The following is a 19,783-nucleotide window of genomic DNA, read 5'->3' on the forward strand; positions in this document are numbered from 1 at the left end:
AGAATGCACAGAAAACTTGGACAACGTGAAAAAAAATCAAATGAATTTAATTATTCATCAAAATTTGCATCCAAATGTTGAAACAAAATGCACAACTAATGATAAGGATAGTGAACATCGATGTTACTGTTATGTGCCTCGACTGTTTAACATTCCAGGCAACTAACGATGGTTTAATATTATCGGAAGAGCGCAGGTAATGAATCATTTCTCAAGAATCAATTTTCGACGTGAGCTTTGAAACAAATGATTAAGCATGAATACCTCTATGTTTATTATTACCCATCGCAGATCACTGTTTGCCATTTCTACTTCTCTCTCGCTCTTCTTTCTGTTTCTTTTTTTTTTTTTTAATTTATCTAAGCTACGTTAATTGATTTATCTCACGAGACAATTTTCATTTTTTCAGAGATATATCGTTTTACAAAGATTTTTGAAATTTTATTTTTAAGATGTTAATATTGTCTAAGTGTACAAGTTTGTAAAACGTATTTTATTCTAAGGGAACTTCAGTAATTGGTTTTTGTAAGGATGAATTGTTATTTACATGAATTTTATACATTGCTTCGTATAAAATTTTATTTACATTCTTGAGATTTTATTTCTTTCGTCGTTTAATTTGTTACTATTGTATAACGTGACGTTTGTATATGCAGTGTTTGTTGTACGAATAAATATCGTTTGATTTTTCATGTCTGTCCGATTGATTTCGTCAAAGATGAAATATTAATTTTTATTGGATGCATTATCGATTAAAAAAAGACAGTTGTATCTGATAAATGTCACTAAGCTTTTTATATTACCGGTTATAAAAACCATATACTAATGTGATGTCGCAGGCTTAAAATGACTTCGTTTCTAAGAAATATTGCTCGCGCATCCGTTTCGATAATCTGTCAATTATTTCTATTTCTGTCTAACATATTGTACTGATATAGAAAAATATAAGCCGCATATTGTTATTATAGATGATTAATTATATAAACAAACAAATCTCGCCTGCGCGCAAAATACGAATATTTATAAAAATATGTTTGATGAGAATAATCAAGCCTGCGCTCATCGATCCACGACGAAACCATGGAAACAGCCAAGGCACAGAAATCAAAACAATCTTCGTTTGAAACACCGATTCCTATCAACAATTTCACATAATTGTTTCCTCGGGAAATCGTTCTGAATCTTTCAAGGAAACGGATAATCATTTTCGAACAATGGATATCAAAGATAGCAGCGACGAAGAAGAGATACATGATATATCAGCGTTCACGAAATTCGACGAGAGTATCGAGGTACGAAACGCTGAGGAGATACAAAGTCCAGTGAGTCGTAGGCCTTCCAGTTCGAGGAGACCTAGACAACATGCGATGAACGAGAGCCGAAGTGCTATAGGAATAAATTCACCTCGCGAAAAATTCAATTTTCGAAGGTAATTCAATCATGTAATTTTGTTACTTCGATCGCAAGATTACAAATGAAATGAAAATTATAGTTTCTTTAAAACTCTCGCAATAAAATATTTACAGATACTCGGATCGTGATAACAGCTTTGGGAAATCCATGGGAATTCATAGTGATCCATCAGACAGTGAAGAAAGCGATGATGATGATATTCAAGGAACGAGCAACGCTCAGCCTATTGAAATTTATAATCCTAAGGATTTCGAGGATTTAGAAGTGTCTACTGAGATGAAGGAATTATTTCAAAACATAATGAGGTATCGTCGATCACGCCTTCTTAATCCGTCGATCTTTTATTGTCTCTTAAAGGTTCTCCTATCTACTGCAAAATACCTTGTCTACCATTCAATTCTTTTATAGTAATAGTAATTGACGTAATGATAATTGTGTTATTTATTTTTCATCAGGTATACTCCGCAAAAGATCGAATTAAATTACAAACTCATACCATTCATCCCCGATTACATCCCAGCAGTGGGTGACATAGACGCTTTTATCAAAATCCCGCGACCAGACGGCGTAGAAGACAAAATCGGTTTAACAGTTTTGGACGAGCCTTGCACCAATCAATCTGATCCAGCTGTCCTTCATCTTCAACTTCGTAATCATTTACGAAGCGGAGGGGGAGCGAGACAAACGGTGGTTAAAAGAATCGAAGATGCAGAAAAAAATGGAAAGTCAATCGAGAAGTGGATCGAGGATATAAATCAGCTTCACAGAAGCAAACATGCTCCCGCAGTTAACTTAACGAAACCGATGCCAGACATCGACTCGTTGCTTCAACAATGGCCACCGGAAGTTGAGGACAAGCTTAACGAAGTTGAATTGAATTTCACGCAATTGGACTGTCAACTACCAGAACTTATCGATCTTATATGTAATCTTTTGGATATACCATCGGAAGAGAGCATGAGATTGGAGGCATTACATGTGCTCTTCACGCTTTATTTAGAAGTTCGAAATGTTAGAGCACAGAAATATTAATTGTAAGGAAGGTTTAAACGTACTGTGATGAGGATATAAATAGGGAAATTTTACACTAAATTTAATTTGATTTAGTTCGTAATTATTACTTGAAATAAGAATTTGATAGCTATTTTGTATCTAGAATAGCTCAAAGTACGAGGAATGTATTTTAAATTTGTATATATGTATATGATAGAAAAAAAATAAGAATAACATATTTCCCTATTTATATACTGTTATCTATAATGGAGGTTTGATTATCAATTTTATTTTATGAAGAATAATAATTTCTATCAATTGTAAATCACTATACATAGTTAACAATAATAACGAACGTAAGAGTTTACTTTCATATAATCTGAATATCATGTTTCCACTCAATGGAAAGAATTTACATCCAATTTACGCAACTACCATTTTAGATAATGTAATCAGAGACCACTGATTTACGATTAATTACATATAAAAGGAAAAGTATTTCGATTATGACAACATCATTTACACAACATATTAAACAATGTCAAGTACATAATACATTATGATCAAAGAGAAATGTTTGACAAGTGAAAGGAAAATAAGAATTTATCTCAATTTTTCTTGTTGCTCAATCTAAAACCGGAAATTTTATATCATACATCTTTTCCTTATTACTACTTTCCTTACATTTACTATATAATCACACTTTTTATCTTACAGAATGCATTCTTTCCTATTCCTACTTCCAATAATTTTAATACATGCTATGAAATTTCAAATATTTCGACTTCCCTCGTAGGAGGCGCTTGTGCATTTTCTTATCCAAATAACAAACTTCCAGTTTCACGAAATAATAAATTGAGGGTTTCCTAATTATTTTACAATTTTTATAAATTTTTTTTTTTAAAGAATTTAATCTTTTCGAACCAAGTTTTTTGAAAATACGAATATGACATCTATTATAATATGACAAGTACTATGTGTGTATATTGTGTATATGTATTGTGTATTGTGTGTATAACAAAATACACATAACCTTTGATCAAATGATTATAACAAATTCTGTAACAATGAAAGTGTAGTCATAAATTGAGCACCGCTTTCATTGAACATGAATCATAGTATTAATCACGTGATTGACAATATGTATACATAATACATATTTCTTTTCTTTGTATAAGTTTAGCATGCGGTAACAGTGCGTAACAACGAAGTCGTATCTGTACTCTGTGATGATTTTTCTTTTTGTACTTTGTAAAATTTGATTGCAGTGACAGTGATTGAAAAATAATGGACACTTCGACGCATATAAACGTGATAATAAACAACAACATCGATGACAGTGTTGACAGTTGCGTGAATGATGAAAATGACACGGAAAAGCTACTGAAACCAAGAAATAATTTTGCGTCATATTCAAACGATAACATTAACATTAGATTTCGGGTATGAAATATACAATAATCTGATAATGTTAATAATCTAACGGCAAAGTGTATCTTTTCAAAATTTCTTTCTTACTTTTTATTTGGCACTATGAAATAACCTAGCTAACACGTGTCTGCTTTCACACTATTGTGTACAAACACAAACACTTATCTTTTACAATGTTGATAAGATAAAAAAAAATTCTTTCATATGAAAATGAAGTAGTATATAAGTTTAGAATCTTATAATTATTTTTAATGTTTTAGTTTTGTATTTTTGACAGAATGTAGCATCACTGAGTATTGGGGAAACACTTTCCAGTAATCCAAGGAGGTTTAATACAGGAGAAATTCCTCCCGGTGCTACTAATTTCCTATCAACTAATTACGAGGTACTTTGTCTTTGTGATATATACTTTGTGTATAATTTTCTTATTAATGCTTATAATTATAGTTATCTTTAATTTTGATGAATTTTCTGCATCAATCATTATCAATATCTTATCTTAAAAGTAATTAAGTTTCAAGGAAATATCATATGTAAAATACATCTACAATTTTTATTTTTCTTCTTTCAGAGTTTAGATTATGATCCCTGTGAGAATTATCTCCTTCAAGACGAAGAAAGAAAGAAAGGCTACAAGTTTATAGTTAAGAAGAACTTTGCCAGATGGCTTATTTTCTTATTGATAGGTATCTGCACAGCACTTATAGCTGGTTTTGTAGATATTTCTATAGAAGAATTATCAAACCTAAAGTATGGTTGTTTAAAATTGTGTATCCTTACTACTGTATACAAATAAAAAAAGTATACATATAAATTTGATTGTTCCTTATAATTAATAACAGATGTAGATCAATGTGTAACAACAAACTGTCTATGGCTGCCATATCTACTATGGTTAGCCTTCAATTTTGCACCTGTTTTAATAGGTGCTATTTTAGTATCCTATATAGAACCTGTTGCAGCAGGTAGTGGTATTCCACAAGTAAAGTGTTATTTAAATGGAGTTAAAATGCCTCGAGTTGTTCGTATAAAAACATTAGTAGTAAAAATAATAGGAGTAATTTGTACAGTAGTTGGAGGTCTTGCTGGTGGAAAAGTAAATATTTTTTATTACTATCTCTGTAATATAATTTGCTATAAAGATACAAAAGTCTTTCAATACAGAATAAAAATAATATTCTAGGAAGGACCTATGATACATTCTGGAGCTGTGGTAGCAGCAGGAATATCACAAGGCAAAAGTACTACATTCAGAAAAGATTTTAAGGTATTTCAATATTTTAGAGAGGACCATGAAAAACGAGATTTTGTGTCAGGAGGTGCAGCTTCTGGTGTATCTGCTGCATTTGGTGCGCCAATTGGTAAGTGTCAAAAAACATAGTATACATATTACAAACATTAATTACTTGATTAAAAATAATTTAGGAGGAGTATTATTCAGTATCGAAGAAGGAACCAGTTTCTTTAATCAAAGTCTCACATGGAGAACATTTTTTGCTAGTATGATTACAACATTTACGCTAAACATCATCCTTAGTACGTATCACGGACGACCTGGTGACCTTTCTTATCCAGGCTTACTAAACCTTGGAAAATTTGAGACAATTCCCTATCAGATTTACGAAATTCCTCTATTTATGATAATGGGAACAATTGGTGGATTTTTGGGCGCTTGTTGGAATCATTTAAATTATAAAATCACCTGTTTCCGTTTGAAATATGTAAAGCAGAAATGGTTAAAAGTAATAGAAGCTCTTGTAGTTGCTGCACTAAGTGCAACACTGGGTTTTGGTATGATTTATTTTCTGAATGACTGCAAACCATTAGGGCGAGATCCCACGAAATTTCCCATTCAAATGTATTGCAAGGAGGGTGAATATAGCGCAGTTGCAGCTTTATGGTTCCAAACTCCAGAAAGTAGTGTACGATCTTTGTTTCATGATCCTAAAGGTATGCTGATAATATAGAACATAAAAGGTATGCATATATAGAACAACATAAGATGTATTTAATCAATTTCTCGTTTATAGGTTCCCATAATGATATTACTTTAGCTATCTTTGTTGTCCTCTACTTTTTTCTGGCTGTTGCTACCTTTGGTCTGTCCATGTCTAGCGGACTGTTCATTCCTTCCCTGCTAATTGGCTCTGCATGGGGTAGACTAATTGGATCAGGCCTTGCAAAAATTTTTCCAAATTGCGTAAGAAACGATTGTGAAAATAAACTCAAAATATTACACAAAATATGAATTACTGTAAATTATTGCAGGTCGTTTTAGATCCTGGGAAATATGCTTTATTAGGTGCAGCTGCTCAATTAGGAGGAGTAGTTAGAATGACAATAAGTTTAACTGCTATATTAATAGAAGCTACTCAAGGAATATCCTTTGGCTTGCCACTTATAGTAGTCCTTATTATGGCTAAATGGGTTGGAGACTTTTTCAATGAGGCATAAAAATATATTATATTACTCTGTATTTTTACGTTTTAAAACGTCTATGTATTACTCGAATAATTTTTATTATTTTTTATTCTATAGGGCATATATGATATTCATACACAAATGGCTGGAATTCCCATATTACCATGGGAAGCCCCGCCATTATCAAACAATATATACGCCAGTGAAATAATGAGCCACCCAATAGTAACACTAAAAACTGTAGAAAATGTAGGACATATAGTAGAACTTCTTAAATGTGTAACATTTAATGGATTCCCTGTAGTTGATCCTCCTAATAGTGATGAGGTACTGAACATCATATTATAAAATATCAAAAAATTTATCGTTTTGTTATATCTGTCTTTTTTTATTCCAGACTGAAATACATTCGTATGGACGATTTCGGGGACTAATTTTACGTTCCCAACTAATAGTATTACTACAAAATAAAATTTTTAACAGAAACTTAGAATATTGGGAAAAGTCATTAAGTGTTAAATTGTTCAGAAAAGAATATCCGAGATATCCAACAATTGATCAAGTGACCATAAGTGAAGAAGAAAAGACTTATATGATAGATTTAAGACCTTTTATGAATCCTTCTCCTTATACACTACAGCATGTTAGTATTTTGTTAATATTTTATCTACATATTATTACATGACAGATCAAAAGAATGTTCTTTTATTAATCATTTCATTTTCAGTCTGCGACACTGCCACGAGCATTTAGGCTCTTTAGAGCTTTAGGTCTTAGACATTTACCTGTAGTCAATGATACAAATGAGGTACTAACAATTAATGTATTCTATAAAAAATCTCTACTATAGAAAAACTGTGGTTTTCAATCTTTTCGTAGGTAATTGGGATTATTACAAGAAAAGATGTTGCCAGATTTAGGATATGGGAACATAGAGGAAGAATGGGTCTAGATGAACTTCTAATTACCAATAAAATTTAATTTTAACTTTCTTGACACAAAATTTAATATTTAATTTATGGAAAACAGTTTATAATGATATTATGTACAAACATTATGTTTTTATATAAACATAGAAGTATTCTTATATTTTACTTTTCTGTAAAGAAAATCTAGGTATTACAAAAAGAAAGTAAGGAGGCAAAATTAACCAAAGACACAATGCACATAATATTAATTATTTATAAATAAGTGCCAACCTAGCCATGACCATAATTTAAAAAACAGATACACTGGGATAATGATCAACGATAAAAGAAAATAATATTCATATGTTGAAATATACATTGGAATTAATATCCTGTTATAATCACCTCTACAGATTATAATTCATGTGATCGAGTATTCAAGACCTATGTACAACCTGCAACAAGAAAAGGATATTTTGTAGAAGTTTTCACTTCTTTTACCAATATAATTAAGTCTCTTAAAATGATGGATTAGATTCTAGAATAAATTATCCAACATTTACTATTTATTATGTTCAAATTTATACACAATATTTATATATTGTAGAGTATCTGCAAAATACAAATATTTTAGAAAAAGTAAAGAACTGAGAAAACAGTTTGTATCCTAAATAGTTATGCTTTATATATACATATACATACATTATACAATGTCTTATCAAGAACTTTTTGCTAAATTAATAATAATTTTTATTTTCTCTAGTATATGTCTATATCTTAATATAAACTAACTTGATAAAATTTCTTGGCAAATAAGATTGGCAAAGATTATTAAATACTATCAGGTATTAGTAAAATTATATTTTGCGCACTTCCCGCATAAACGATATCAATATCTATAAAAATTAAAGATGTAAGAATTGTCGCCAATTAATTCCGAGTTCCTATTTCGGGAATAAATCACCTTGAGATAATAATATGTGCACGGCAGGAGAATACTATCTCTGTCTAATCTGCTATAAATCGTGGCTTAAAAATTTTTTCGCGAACAATAAAAAGATTCTTAGTCAGATCTTACGTGTAACTATGACGATATCTTCCTCCTCATAAGTGTTCATAATAATTGCAAATATTTGAGAGCGATAAACGAGTGAAAGGCATTAGAATGCATTAACACAAGTGTTAATACGGAATTAATTATAATTTATAGTCGAAATGCACGTAATTCGAATATTTAACAACGGTATCCACGACGGTTCGCCATTTCAATGATTGGTTTCTGAATTATCCACGCTTGCGCGTATATCAGTAAGAAAAAGAGAGGTAAATTCAAATAATTTTATGGGTGATTTTTTTTTTCTAAACTGTATACCATTATTATTATAAATATATATTGTTATTGGAAGACGGCATTGTATGTAAATTGAACGAAATGAACAATTACAAGTGGAGTAGAAAAAAAGGTACTTTGCAATTAAATAAACAGGGTAATCCAATAAAAGAAAGGAAAAAGAATAGACACAGACTATTAACAAAACCTCACGAAACAGAAGAAGAAGCTATAATTCGGAGATTTCACGATGCACAAAGAATGGCAAGATTTCGAGCTAGAAAGAAGAAAGCTTTGGAGGATGTGGAGGCACTTAAGAAAGAATTAAACAGAAGAAATATTACTTTTGAAACTGTTGACTCTATTGTCTCCATAGCAAAAGTGGAACAACATGAAACATATTTCCCTATACAAAATCCATCAATTGTACATTCAGCTTGTGAACAAAGTAAATATTCCCAATTATTGAAAGTCATTGAGGAATTAGGAAGGAACATTAAATTAACCTATGCTGGTAGTAGAATTTCAACAGAGAGATTAAAACTAGGTATCATAAAAGCCAGGATGTTGGTAAAAGAATGCTTACTGGAAACAGAAATAAATTCACAGCAATAACTAGCAATATATAAGTAGACGTAATATAACTTATTGTTATGATTCTATTAAAATGTACAAATATCTTATTTAAATTTTGTATAGAGATAAATATAGCAATATTACGAGAGTAATACTCAGAGATCATTTACTGTTTGAACAATAGCAATAATTGTGAGTGTTATGCTCATAGACGTTTCTCTTCCATTAACAAATGATAAAACACAAAAAGAATTACCTTCACTACTGAGAAGGATATAAATGCTATGCAATACATGATCATTAAAAATAAAAAGAATTCGTTGATATAGTAACAATAATACTCCATATAGGTTATGAAAAAAACACGTGTGAATAACAACCCTTTTACATACGAAAAATAAAATTTAATAAAATTCTACGACGATTAACAATGGTATTCCAATTAATAATAATGCCCCATATAATTAATATATGAAAACTTATTTCCGATATAAAAAATAAAAATTTACTTGCTTAAATTGAACAAACTAACTCTTCACAAATAAAACACGTCGGCTAATTTGTCTAAATTCATATTGGCAAATACAGAAACGATAAAATTCGAAATAATGTCAATTGTCTCATAAGTTAATCTGTATTATTATACTCAATTATCACGTAATATTTGAAAAGTGTTTCGCAATAAAACTTCATTGAAAACGTATCTTCCCGGCAAGTTGACCGTTAAGTCTCACCTTGTCGTCTGAAAGAACCGAAAAGAAAGCTCGTCAACATTTTCTCATTCTCTTAAAGGAAACCGGTCTTCCGAATCGTGAAAGAAAGACTTACCGTGAGTCGAATATATTCCTTTTCAAGAAAACATTTATGGTGTATTTTTGTTAATCGATGGAAAAAAGAGGAGTCGTATCGTATCGCCATTCGCAGAGACGATAGAAACGGTCGAGCATTCCAAGCATCTTTGTAGATTCTTTGGAGACAATGTCGTATATTTTAAGACGCGGCCGGTTTTGGTCAATTGTTTTGCGGTCTCTCAGGTCGTACACCTGTCCGTCGTGAAGTTGCAGACGGGAGTAGGAAGGGGTTATGGTCAATAAACGCAACCACGTCACACGCAGCCTATCGGCGACCCCGCTTGGCCCCTTAAAGTGGCTCCGAACGAAAATCTTACATGTCGGCCGATATTGCTTTTGTGCGTTTGTCTGCGATATATCTTAAGAAAACCCGTATCAATTCATCTAGAAACAATAACGACGTATGTGTTTCACCATAAAGAAGATGCTATTATAAAATGGCAACGGTCCAAGACGTGATTTAGCCTCGCACCGGGTTAATCGTGCGTTTCAGTGAACTGACCGAATTGCATCCGCCATTGTTGTGATTGGTGAGCGTTTCAGAGAAGACGGCGTTCTTAGATTGACGCGCATGCGCGTTGCGTGCTACTTGACGACGCTCTTCTTTCGAATTTTGGGGAGACACACGCACACAGACGAAATCGACGCAGGGGCACAGGTAGCAGAGCACGCACACGTACGATATAACACCTACATACATACGTATTTCGAAAACAGTATTCGCCGCTCGATTTTTGCGCACGTGCTATGAAATTTTTTCGAGCTTGTTACCCGCGTCTTTTTTAGACATACCAATTAATATCCACGTTATTCGCTTTCTATACGTTAAATAAAAGCAGTTCAAATGTTTCTTAAGAGAGAGTCCAGGTTGATGTCATTTTCTTTCCTGGTGCAGACAAAATTTTTGGACGTTATTATCGTTAATCTTGTTTAAACGAGAATTTTCGTAGGTTTGTAATCACGACATTCTAAAATTTAATCGCGCCTAAACAAAACGAGCGATAACAATGTTTATTGTGCTTGATATTATGTAAATGAAGCATTCTTATCTTTTATGAAAATGTCTGATCAGATGTATTCTAACCAATTTTATGATTTTCTTTTTTATTGCAGATAATTTCTAAAGTAAAGGAGTAATAATAAGGATCATTTTATATATGAAGAAATATGTAAGAACAATTAGTAGAAATAGCAAAAGGAAAGCAAAGTTAGTTACGCTTAACCAATAACGCATGCACAAAGTATATTTTCTGAAAGGTTTGGTATTTGAAATTGACAAAAATGAGAATCCATATAGATGATGATATCTATACAGTGCTTAATTGCATGTTATGCCTAAGGCTAAGAAAAAATCTTACCTTAAAAAGGTAAGAGAAATGCGTGAATATAGAAGACAAAAATTGAAGGAAGAAACATTAGAGGAACGTGCTATTAGATTATATACTGCTGCTGAGAGAATGAAGAACGCTAGAGCTAAAGAGACAGAAGAGCAGGCAGCAATAAGAAGAATGCAGGAAGCTCAGCGCATGGCCAGGCATCGTGCTAAAAAGAAGCGCTGTTTAGATGAAAACTTAGCAAGGGAAATTTCGAAAATTGCTGAGTTGTCTAAAATGCCAGATGCAGCTACGATAGCTCAAATGTCAGAGATGAATATGAATAAAATCTCTGCGGAATTGAAACAAATGATGGAAAGAGGAAAAGTACCAGAACATATAGTTCAAATGGCTCAACTTGCGGAGTTCAGCAAAATGACTGAATTGAATAAAATGTCTCAGGATATGGCTAAAAGATACGAGATGGAAAAGATGGCAGAGTATGCCAAGACAACAGAATACATGAAAATGCAAGAAATTGCAAAGATGTCTGAGATTGCCAAGATGAACGAGATGGTAAAGCTCTCAGAGATTGCTAAATACAATGATATCACGAAAATTAATGAAATTGCGAAGATGAATGAAATGATGAAAATGTCTCAAATGGCAAAAATCAATGAAGTTCAAAGAATGAATGAGATAGCTAAACTAAACGAAATGGTGAAGATGACGGAAATGGCGAAATATAATAATGATATAACAAAATTAAATGAAATTGCACAAATTAACGAGATGGCTAAAGAAATTGCAAAGATGAATGAGAAAACGAAAATGACCGAGATGATTAAAATGGCAAATATGCAAAATGACATTACAAAGATGCCTGAATATTCGAAAATGGCAGAAATGGCAAAATTAACCGAGTTGGCTAAATTAAATGAAATAACGATAACAAAATTAAATGATCCACCACCGCCACCAAAGGTACCAGAAATTCCTCGAATCCCTGAACCTGTGATCACTGTGCCAAATCCAAGAAATTTGCAAAATGTTCAGACTGTTCAAGTAGCGCAAGCTAGCCCATCCAGTACAATAAACTTTCCTACTGTGCCTGGTCAGGGTAAATATGCTCAGTTACTGGTTATTATCGAGGAGCTTGGAAGAGACATTCGCCTTTCTTATGCTGGAAGTCGCAGCGCAGCTGAACGCCTGAAGATGGGTATTCAGCATGCTCGAATTCTTGTACGAGAATGTCTACTGGAAACAGAACATAACGCGCGGCAATGATCTGCCGATATACTTAGCGATTAGATTTTTAGTCGATTATTTTAAAAAGTAATACTATGTACATTGTATGCAGTACAACAGTATATTTTAAAGGGAGTGTCTTAGCATCCACAAAAACGTGTATAGAATATATAACAATTATTATTTCTTATTATATGATCTTACTAGTTTGTATGTTTAATAAAAGAAAGTATGAGCAGCTAGTTGTTTTAAATAATGGGAAGATTAAGAAAGTAATAGCTGTATAACTTAATATCACGTTCAATAATCAATAAAATGATTTAAGATATGCACTTTTGTGGATGCCTAAAGAAAATTAATCAATCAATAGCGCATAATATTGAATATAAATTAAATGACATGAAGAAGATTCGTTTTTCACTTTAGTTGATTATTTTTATTAGAAAGAATGTAAAGATGACCATTTTCTATGCAAAGATTCAAATTATGAAGGAATTATTCCTTCATATTAAGTTCTTGATTAGTGAGTAGGAAACATAATATTAGGCAGGGAGAATTTGTACACTGTGAAGAGCCTTCATTTATATTTTCTAAGGAAAGTTTATTACTGCATTTTTTGGTTGAGATATGGGTACCTAGTAATTACCTACAGTATACATGCAAGAAAAAAAAATTGATCAAACAAAATGTACCTACGAAAAGTATAATCCTTGAATATTACCGATTGCAAGGTATAACTAAATAAAAAAATACAGTTTTGTACAATATTGTCTATTAATTTTATACCCCTAAATCAAATTTGTATACGTATTTGTAGTAGAATATGTAATTTGAATTTGGCGCCACATGTAACGGAATGTAGTTTCTAGCTTTTCCGTAAAGCGCTGTTAAAATTCCAGATACGTGTATATATGTATGCAATAGTATGTACAATAGCGGTGGAGGATAAAAGTCAATAGATTTAAGAATTTTTTGAACATTACGCTTAATTTTTATTTGTACTTATTTATTTACCGCGTAAAATTTTACTAACGTATTCGTTAAGGTGAGTTTCATATGAAATGTAAAATATAATTACATATTTAATTGAAGGTTATATTTATGTTTATTTTAATTTCACTGATCATACTAAAATCTTCTCGCATGATTGTCTTCAATTTTAAAAATTGTATTTTTTATATAAACTACATTTGTTTTTTGTATATTAAAAATTAATATATTTGCGAGATATAAGTAGTACATTGATGAAATTGTAACAGTCGTCTTGTGATATCTAGCTTATTGTAACTTAGATTCTCTTCATAAATTATTTGTTAGGATATTTATTTAAAAAAAAGACAGTTAGAGAAGATGGAAGAGGAACGAGGAAATGTAGAAGTTTCAGCAAAGGTTACAGAGCCATTAATCAATGTACCAAATCCAAGAGCTCTTCAACAAACTGTTCCTTCTCTACCTGGTCAATCAAAGTATATACAGCTGCTTAATGTCATAGAAGAACTTGGTCACGAGGTTAGACCTACCTATGCTGGCAGTCGTACTTCTATAGAAAAAATTAAGCGTGGTATTGTACATGCACGTATCTTAGTTAGGGAATGTTTAGTTGAAACTGAAAAAAGCGCTCGTCAATAGGGCAAAAGTTTAAAATAATTTTTACACATAATAATCTGTAACTGACCAAGTACTCGAGAAGTATTTAACTATAGCGTAAAATATCTTATATATTTTTTGCCAAAGATGATACTGCATATATATCTTAAAAGATAAAAGAATCAGATAACAATTTATCTACCTCAAACTTCAAATTTTAATTGAACAAAAAGATCATTACTGTGAATAATAGTCACTAATTAAGCATAGGAAGTAATTTTAATTATTTTTTAAAAACTAGTTTAAAAAATTATGCATCATTATATATTTATTTTATAAAATAACAAATTATTTATTCCTTTTTATATTATCAAAGAGAGTACAATGGAAGTAGCCATTAGATGCTATAGTTTATTAGTTGCAAGGTAATTAATTTTATGCGAATAAGGAATGCATAGCATATTCCATAGCCAAAATTATTATTTTATATAATAGCCCCTGATAATAATGACTGATTATTGAAATATATCTAATAATACATTTTATATTAAGAATGAAGAATGTATGTATCAATTTTACATAATAATTTTAAAGTAAAATTTTTAATTGCATTATTGATAGTACAAATATATTACTCAAATACAATGAAGGTAAATAGAAACTGATGAAATCAAATTACAAAGAACCAATATAGTATTAAATCTTAACAGTATATATTTAGAATAAGATTTGTATGAGTATATTGTGACGTACTTAAATAATGATGTGTTATGAAAATATTTAAAGTGAGAAGATGAAAAGTTCCTATAACATGTAAATGATCTTTGCTCAGAAATGTATGAATTTACTACGTATAAGAAATGATGATCATGTCTTGTTCCTAAGTATTAATTATGATATGATCTCAATAATAACGACACACTCAGACCAAAAAGTACAAGTTATATGTATGTCAAGTTTTCAATGCAAATAAATAGATCAAATAGGGTTTTTATAAATATTTATCACAATTTTTTAAACGTTTATTAATAATATTTAACAGAAACCAACTTCATATCAAATGTTTTCAAACAAATTTTTATCTTTAATAAGAATAATAAGAATAGTAAACATAATTGGAAATAGCAATACAACATTACATACAAATGTAATTGCGTGCAACCTTAAAAATTTTGAATTTGTAATAATTTAAATATTGTATGACGTATTTTATTTTCATTAATTGTAATATTTATACAAATAAAGGTTTTTGCGTGTGAATCCCATAATATCTCCCTTAAAATAATTTTAATGTTTTTAGCTTAGAACCTTCAAATTTATCATTTCGTGTTACAGATTACAGAAAGTCAAGCATGTTCCGTACTTTGGATACTTTCGATACCGAATTTTCCGCTGATTCAGTTGAATGGTGTCCAATAGATTCCTTCAAAGATGTATTTGTTTGTGGAACGTATCAATTAATGAAAGACGAGAATTTACCATCTAATGTATCATCAAAACGTTTAGGAAGAATTTATCTATTTCAAATTGTACAAAATGGACGCTTAATAATATTGCAAAAATTAGAAGTACCCGCTGTATTGGATATGAAATGGGCGCATGTTACATTACAAAATAAAATTTTACTCGGTGTTGTAAACTCTTTAGGGCACTTACAAATTTATCAACTTAAAAATGATAACGAAAAGATAACTTTAGAATTATTAGTGCAGAAGAGAGTTGGCGATGAAGTACTTGCATTATCTTTAGATTGGTGTACCGGAAGATTGATGAATGAAGGCAGTTTAAAAATAGTAGTTAGCGACTCAAAAGGTTTCGTTTCATTGTTTGAGTTAAACGAAAATGAACTTAATAAAATTAATTCATGGTCAGCACATGGATTTGAAGCATGGATTGCAGCTTTTAATTATTGGGACACAAACATCATATATAGCGGTATGGAAGTAAATGAAATCAAAATTTATTTAAAAAATTAACAATAATTATATTTAAGGTGGCGATGACTGTAAATTTCAATGTATTGATACGAGGATAAAGACTCGGGTTTCAAATAAAGTTCACGGTGCAGGCGTTACAAGTATTCATAGTAATGCAGCGAAAGAATTTTTATTATCATCTGGAAGGTGCTGTAAAGCTTAAAGTACACTAGAACTCCATTTATCTGAACTCATTGAAAGATGCAATAATAATTCATCGATTCTCTCCGCTATTTATGATTTTCCGTTCATATAATAATTTATATTCAAATAAATGGATTCAATTAGCAGAAATTCATTTAGTTCAATAAATGAAGTTCTACTATAGAATAGTAATATTAATAAGATAACGATTTTGAATAAAACTCTCATAATGTTTTAGTTATGATGAAATATTGAGATTATGGGATACGAGAAACTTGAAGCAGCCAATTTCAAATATCAATCTGGGCGGCGGTATTTGGCGTTTAAAATGGGATCCCTTTAAGTGGAAATATTTGTTCGCTGCTTGCATGTATAGCGGATTTAGAATAGTCGACTGCGAAAATACTGAAATACCGTCTGTTATTGGCGAGTATAATGAACACGAAAGTATAGCATATGGGTGCGATTGGAGTTACTTAAATAGCGAAGAAATATCAGGACAAATACTCGAAAAAGAAACGAAATATGCATTTCTAATGGCTACTTGTTCTTTTTATGATCATGTTTTAAAATTATCTGCATTATATTTAAAGAATAACTAAAGAATTTTCAATAAAGAAAAACCGAAAATTTATATATCTACAACAGGTAACTTTTATTGTAATGTGTAAAGTTCTTCTTTTATTCTCTATAATACTAATCATTTTTTTATTGTATTATTTGTTATGCACACATGAAAGAAGGTTAACCTATTAATCGGTGGGTTCTAATTTGTGGGATACAATATTTTCTTTATTTATAAACCTCGTATCATTTCTGTTAATAAGTTATCTCATATTTGCATTTACAAAAATTAAGATTGATTAAATTGGAATTAATTTCTTTTTATCAACTCTTAGTTTCATAATTATACTAGTTTTTTGTTAAGAAATGTTCCAAGAGATTAATAATTTAACGAAAACAAGTTAATTTCAGTTAAATTGGTTTCAATCTTTAGAAATATACACTAATGTGATATAATTTATTTCCAACAGAAATGAAATGAGACAAAAATGTAACTATTATGTCCAAAAGATTGACAATTTAAGTGACGATTCAACTCTTTCCCAATTAATAGGTTAATTAAGACAAAACAGATTTAGCTGGATTTTAATCTTTGGAAATATAAGTACGACATAATTTATCTTTGACATTTGAAATGAGGCGTAGAAATAATTGTTATATGTAAAATATTGGTCATTTAAATACTTAGCAATCTCTTCCCCAATTAACAGGTTAAATTTGAAGAGTTACAAAGCATGCGCAAGAAAAATTAAAGGATCCCGGCATCGCGTCGCTATTCGATGAACGTGGAATGGTTTAGAGAGTCGCTGGAAGATGGCAATGTGGCAGTGCAAGCTGCATTTCGCCGCGGCCAGTTCGATAAAAATCAGTCGTTCACAGGGGCTGTTTTGGCGTGGTGTCAGTGCTGTGATTTCTGTGACGAGTTTGCGTTCAGTTCCGCGGTAAATTATCAGTGATTAGTTTTGGTAAGTAAATTTTTATTTTGTCGAAAATTTCAATTTCTACATTCATTACCATGATCCATGGCATTGTGAATTTTTCTTGGCTCGATCAGTAAAATCAGCTGTGGAATTGTGCACGTCCTGTCCCTGTGGAATGACCTAGAAAAGATTTGGCGCGTATCCTTGCAAAATTTTCGGCCCCCTTCTCGAGAATCTTATTGTGTGACAAATATCAAGAATGCTCATTGAATCAAGGTTAGAATATAACGTTTGACGTGATAAACTTGCAGGGAAAGCAGAGCGACAGTTTGATTCCCCAGTCGTTAGGGACAGGCCGCTTTAGGAGAATTTAATCGAGTTTCGAGACCGTCGTTGGTCCATCGATTCATTAGCGAATTCATCTGAAAACCGTGGCCATTCAACGAGCTCTTCACTCTTTAACACAGTTACATTTTTACACGATCATTTTACCGAACCAAAATTGTAGTTTTTTAACGTCGAAAAATACCTGCAATTTGGAAAGTATTTGAAAAATCCATTGGTGTGTAAGATAAGAGATAGATTAAAATATAAAAATTGAAGAATCGTAGCAGGATTCAGGCTTCTTATTCGAAAGAATTGTTTCTAGAATGTATCACGGTACAGTAACGATTGTTTAAACAATAATTAGATCTTTTACATACATATAAATATTTATCTCTTTGACAAATTTTATATGACTTTAAACAAATTCTGTTGTATGAATAGAAATTTTCGAATGGACAGAAATTAAAACAATCTTTATTGTTTTTATTTGTAATATTTTGAATGACTGTTAAAATTCTACAAGAAATATTCATGATGCCATCGTGATTTAACCAATTGTTTTTGGGTGGGGTGAATCTACGAATTGGAGCTAACTATTACTGACAAATTACGAAACAATTTCGGTTATTCGTATACATCAAATTTAGTTTCATATTTCGACCTTTTCAAGTTTGTTTAATTAAACGGAAAAATGATACATTGGTGCCGTTTTTTCTTTTTCGAACGCACAAGTGTCTCAAGCTTGAATCTCACTTGACAGCTACGGTTCTTGTTGGATACGGCGAAGGTTACTCAACAGCATATTAATTATTCTCCGCAGCTTTTCATCATTAATTTAGATGCAATCTAACGGTCCCTTGGTTCTGTACCACTATTTACCCATTCTTTAATTCTTTTACACTCAACGAATAATTCTATCAGGTAAACTGTTCTCATTTCTCACATTAGGGGTCGAGATTATGATCTGATATTGTTATTTTTCTTCATCATCTGCCTCATTGTTCCAAAACGTCGGTACTCTTAATCTTATGTGTGTAATTATTTTTAAAATTTATTCGAATTGTACAGGGACACTGAATTTATCGTGATGACCATTAAATCACGTAAATTGTAGAATATCTTTGTAGATTGATCTGACAGATTCAGAAATATTCCAATCTTTCTTGTGATATTTTTTATAATGGTATAACTTTTTCTTTACTTTAACTTTATATTACAATATATCGATTAGCTTTGTTATTATTGTTAGTTGATTTTCTAAACGATGGCTATTCTTTCAAAAGGATATTGGTCAGGGTGAAATAAAAATAAAATACTTTGCAATCATTGTTTTCAAGGTATGAAAGATATACTAGAAATATTAGAATAATTAAAATGATCAATTCGTAATTTTTCATACAGATTCCATAGACTTACATCGTTTATTTGTATTTCTGAGTTATTTTTTGAAGATTTTCTGTAATACTTTTTAAGTGAAATTTGTTTTACATTATATATTTTTCATATATCTTTCATTTTGATTTCTTCATTATAAATTTATTTACTATTAATCCTGAGGTCCATTCGAATTGACCGCGTAAAAAGGTGGCGTAACAGGACTATTAAATTCTGCCTTTTTTCCCCTATCAGTTATTAGTATGTTTGCAGGTTATGAGATCAAGGACGAGCGAGACATAGACATCGACCAGAAATTATATCCTTTATGGTGGTCAAAGCTTATCAATCTTTCTTTCTGTCTAAAAAAGGGGCGTTGTCTTTTGGGATATTTTGGATGAAATCGC

General features: G+C 31.1%; 7 protein-coding genes and 1 long non-coding RNA gene across 13 annotated transcripts in view; 7 read left to right on the forward strand and 1 right to left on the reverse strand.

The window, feature by feature from the left end:
• The first annotated feature begins 78 nt into the window (after positions 1–78).
• Positions 79–3,018, forward strand: IFT46 (intraflagellar transport 46). Its single transcript, XM_033331285.2, has 4 exons — positions 79–196; positions 969–1,429; positions 1,527–1,718; positions 1,869–3,018. The coding sequence occupies exons 2-4, from the start codon at positions 1,215–1,217 to the stop codon at positions 2,443–2,445; spliced, it is 984 nt and encodes a 327-aa protein (XP_033187176.1). The 5' UTR covers positions 79–196; positions 969–1,214; the 3' UTR covers positions 2,446–3,018.
• Positions 3,019–3,461: 443 nt separating this feature from the next.
• Positions 3,462–7,345, forward strand: ClC-b (chloride channel protein 7). Of its 2 annotated transcripts, none has more exons than XM_033331268.2 (12): positions 3,462–3,849; positions 4,115–4,222; positions 4,409–4,607; positions 4,680–4,933; positions 5,021–5,198; positions 5,263–5,787; positions 5,868–6,037; positions 6,106–6,285; positions 6,376–6,585; positions 6,656–6,901; positions 6,986–7,066; positions 7,138–7,345. In XM_033331268.2, the coding sequence occupies exons 1-12, from the start codon at positions 3,694–3,696 to the stop codon at positions 7,237–7,239; spliced, it is 2,409 nt and encodes an 802-aa protein (XP_033187159.1). In that variant the 5' UTR covers positions 3,462–3,693; the 3' UTR covers positions 7,240–7,345. The 2 variants fall into 2 exon arrangements, with proteins under 2 accessions (XP_033187159.1, XP_076479590.1); XM_076623475.1 differs by having other exon boundaries at positions 3,464–3,849; positions 4,409–4,523.
• Positions 7,346–8,237: 892 nt separating this feature from the next.
• LOC117155377 (uncharacterized) lies at positions 8,238–9,224 on the forward strand. Of its 2 annotated transcripts, XM_076623484.1 has the most exons (3): positions 8,238–8,489; positions 8,573–8,629; positions 8,717–9,224. In XM_076623484.1, exons 2-3 carry the CDS (start codon positions 8,599–8,601, stop codon positions 9,109–9,111), a joined length of 426 nt encoding a protein of 141 aa, XP_076479599.1. In that variant the 5' UTR covers positions 8,238–8,489; positions 8,573–8,598; the 3' UTR covers positions 9,112–9,224. The 2 variants fall into 2 exon arrangements, with proteins under 2 accessions (XP_076479599.1, XP_033187179.1); XM_033331288.2 differs by having other exon boundaries at positions 8,573–9,224.
• Positions 9,225–9,454: 230 nt separating this feature from the next.
• LOC117155378 (uncharacterized) lies at positions 9,455–10,042 on the reverse strand. The gene is made up of 2 exons (XR_004463912.2): positions 9,901–10,042; positions 9,455–9,814 (listed from the first exon to the last, which is right to left on the reverse strand). It is a non-coding gene; the product is annotated as an uncharacterized LOC117155378 (long non-coding RNA).
• Positions 10,043–10,443: 401 nt separating this feature from the next.
• LOC117155372 (uncharacterized) lies at positions 10,444–13,249 on the forward strand. 3 transcript variants are annotated; one of them, XM_033331273.2, is made up of 2 exons: positions 10,444–10,581; positions 11,037–13,249. In XM_033331273.2, the coding sequence occupies exon 2, from the start codon at positions 11,255–11,257 to the stop codon at positions 12,521–12,523; it is 1,269 nt and encodes a 422-aa protein (XP_033187164.1). In that variant the 5' UTR covers positions 10,444–10,581; positions 11,037–11,254; the 3' UTR covers positions 12,524–13,249. The 3 variants fall into 3 exon arrangements, with proteins under 3 accessions (XP_033187164.1, XP_033187169.1, XP_033187166.1); XM_033331278.2 differs by having other exon boundaries at positions 10,462–10,599; XM_033331275.2 differs by lacking the exon at positions 10,444–10,581 and adding an exon at positions 10,619–10,873.
• A 143-nt stretch (positions 13,250–13,392) lies between these two features.
• On the forward strand, positions 13,393–16,836 carry LOC117155374 (diphthine methyltransferase). The gene is made up of 4 exons (XM_033331281.2): positions 13,393–13,529; positions 15,407–16,006; positions 16,065–16,194; positions 16,430–16,836. Exons 2-4 carry the CDS (start codon positions 15,424–15,426, stop codon positions 16,791–16,793), a joined length of 1,077 nt encoding a protein of 358 aa, XP_033187172.1. The 5' UTR covers positions 13,393–13,529; positions 15,407–15,423; the 3' UTR covers positions 16,794–16,836.
• LOC143303412 (cyclin-dependent kinase 2-associated protein 1) lies at positions 13,552–15,395 on the forward strand. The gene has a single exon (XM_076623041.1). It carries the CDS (start codon positions 13,835–13,837, stop codon positions 14,111–14,113), a length of 279 nt encoding a protein of 92 aa, XP_076479156.1. The 5' UTR covers positions 13,552–13,834; the 3' UTR covers positions 14,114–15,395.
• A 638-nt stretch (positions 16,837–17,474) lies between the features above and the next one.
• The window catches only part of LOC117155369 (uncharacterized), a 42,599-nt gene continuing 40,290 nt past the window's right edge, over positions 17,475–19,783 (forward strand). For both annotated transcript variants that reach the window (XM_076623036.1, XM_076623038.1), the window contains exon 1: positions 17,475–17,720. The gene's annotated coding sequence lies outside the window, so the exon portion shown is untranslated. The remainder of the gene's footprint in view (positions 17,721–19,783) is intronic.

The sequence above is a fragment of the Bombus vancouverensis genome, chromosome 12, assembly GCF_051014615.1.
Source record: "Bombus vancouverensis nearcticus chromosome 12, iyBomVanc1_principal, whole genome shotgun sequence".
NCBI classification, from domain to species: Eukaryota; Metazoa; Arthropoda; class Insecta; order Hymenoptera; family Apidae; genus Bombus; species Bombus vancouverensis.

Coding starts and splice junctions, on each gene's coding strand:
- ClC-b (XM_033331268.2), top strand. CDS start 3,694: ATGGACACTTCGACGCATATAAACGTGATAATAAACAACAACATCGAT. Junction 6,038..6,105: donor CAAAAATTTTTCCAAATTGC/GTAAGAAACGAT, acceptor AAATTATTGCAG/GTCGTTTTAGATCCTGGGAA. Junction 6,902..6,985: donor CTCCTTATACACTACAGCAT/GTTAGTATTTTG, acceptor TTTCATTTTCAG/TCTGCGACACTGCCACGAGC.
- LOC117155374 (XM_033331281.2), top strand. CDS start 15,424: ATGTTCCGTACTTTGGATACTTTCGATACCGAATTTTCCGCTGATTCA. Junction 16,007..16,064: donor CACAAACATCATATATAGCG/GTATGGAAGTAA, acceptor ATTATATTTAAG/GTGGCGATGACTGTAAATTT. Junction 16,195..16,429: donor TTTTTATTATCATCTGGAAG/GTGCTGTAAAGC, acceptor ATAATGTTTTAG/TTATGATGAAATATTGAGAT.
- IFT46 (XM_033331285.2), top strand. CDS start 1,215: ATGGATATCAAAGATAGCAGCGACGAAGAAGAGATACATGATATATCA. Junction 1,430..1,526: donor GAAAAATTCAATTTTCGAAG/GTAATTCAATCA, acceptor AAATATTTACAG/ATACTCGGATCGTGATAACA. Junction 1,719..1,868: donor TTATTTCAAAACATAATGAG/GTATCGTCGATC, acceptor ATTTTTCATCAG/GTATACTCCGCAAAAGATCG.
- LOC117155377 (XM_033331288.2), top strand. CDS start 8,599: ATGAACAATTACAAGTGGAGTAGAAAAAAAGGTACTTTGCAATTAAAT.
- LOC143303412 (XM_076623041.1), top strand. CDS start 13,835: ATGGAAGAGGAACGAGGAAATGTAGAAGTTTCAGCAAAGGTTACAGAG.
- LOC117155372 (XM_033331273.2), top strand. CDS start 11,255: ATGCCTAAGGCTAAGAAAAAATCTTACCTTAAAAAGGTAAGAGAAATG.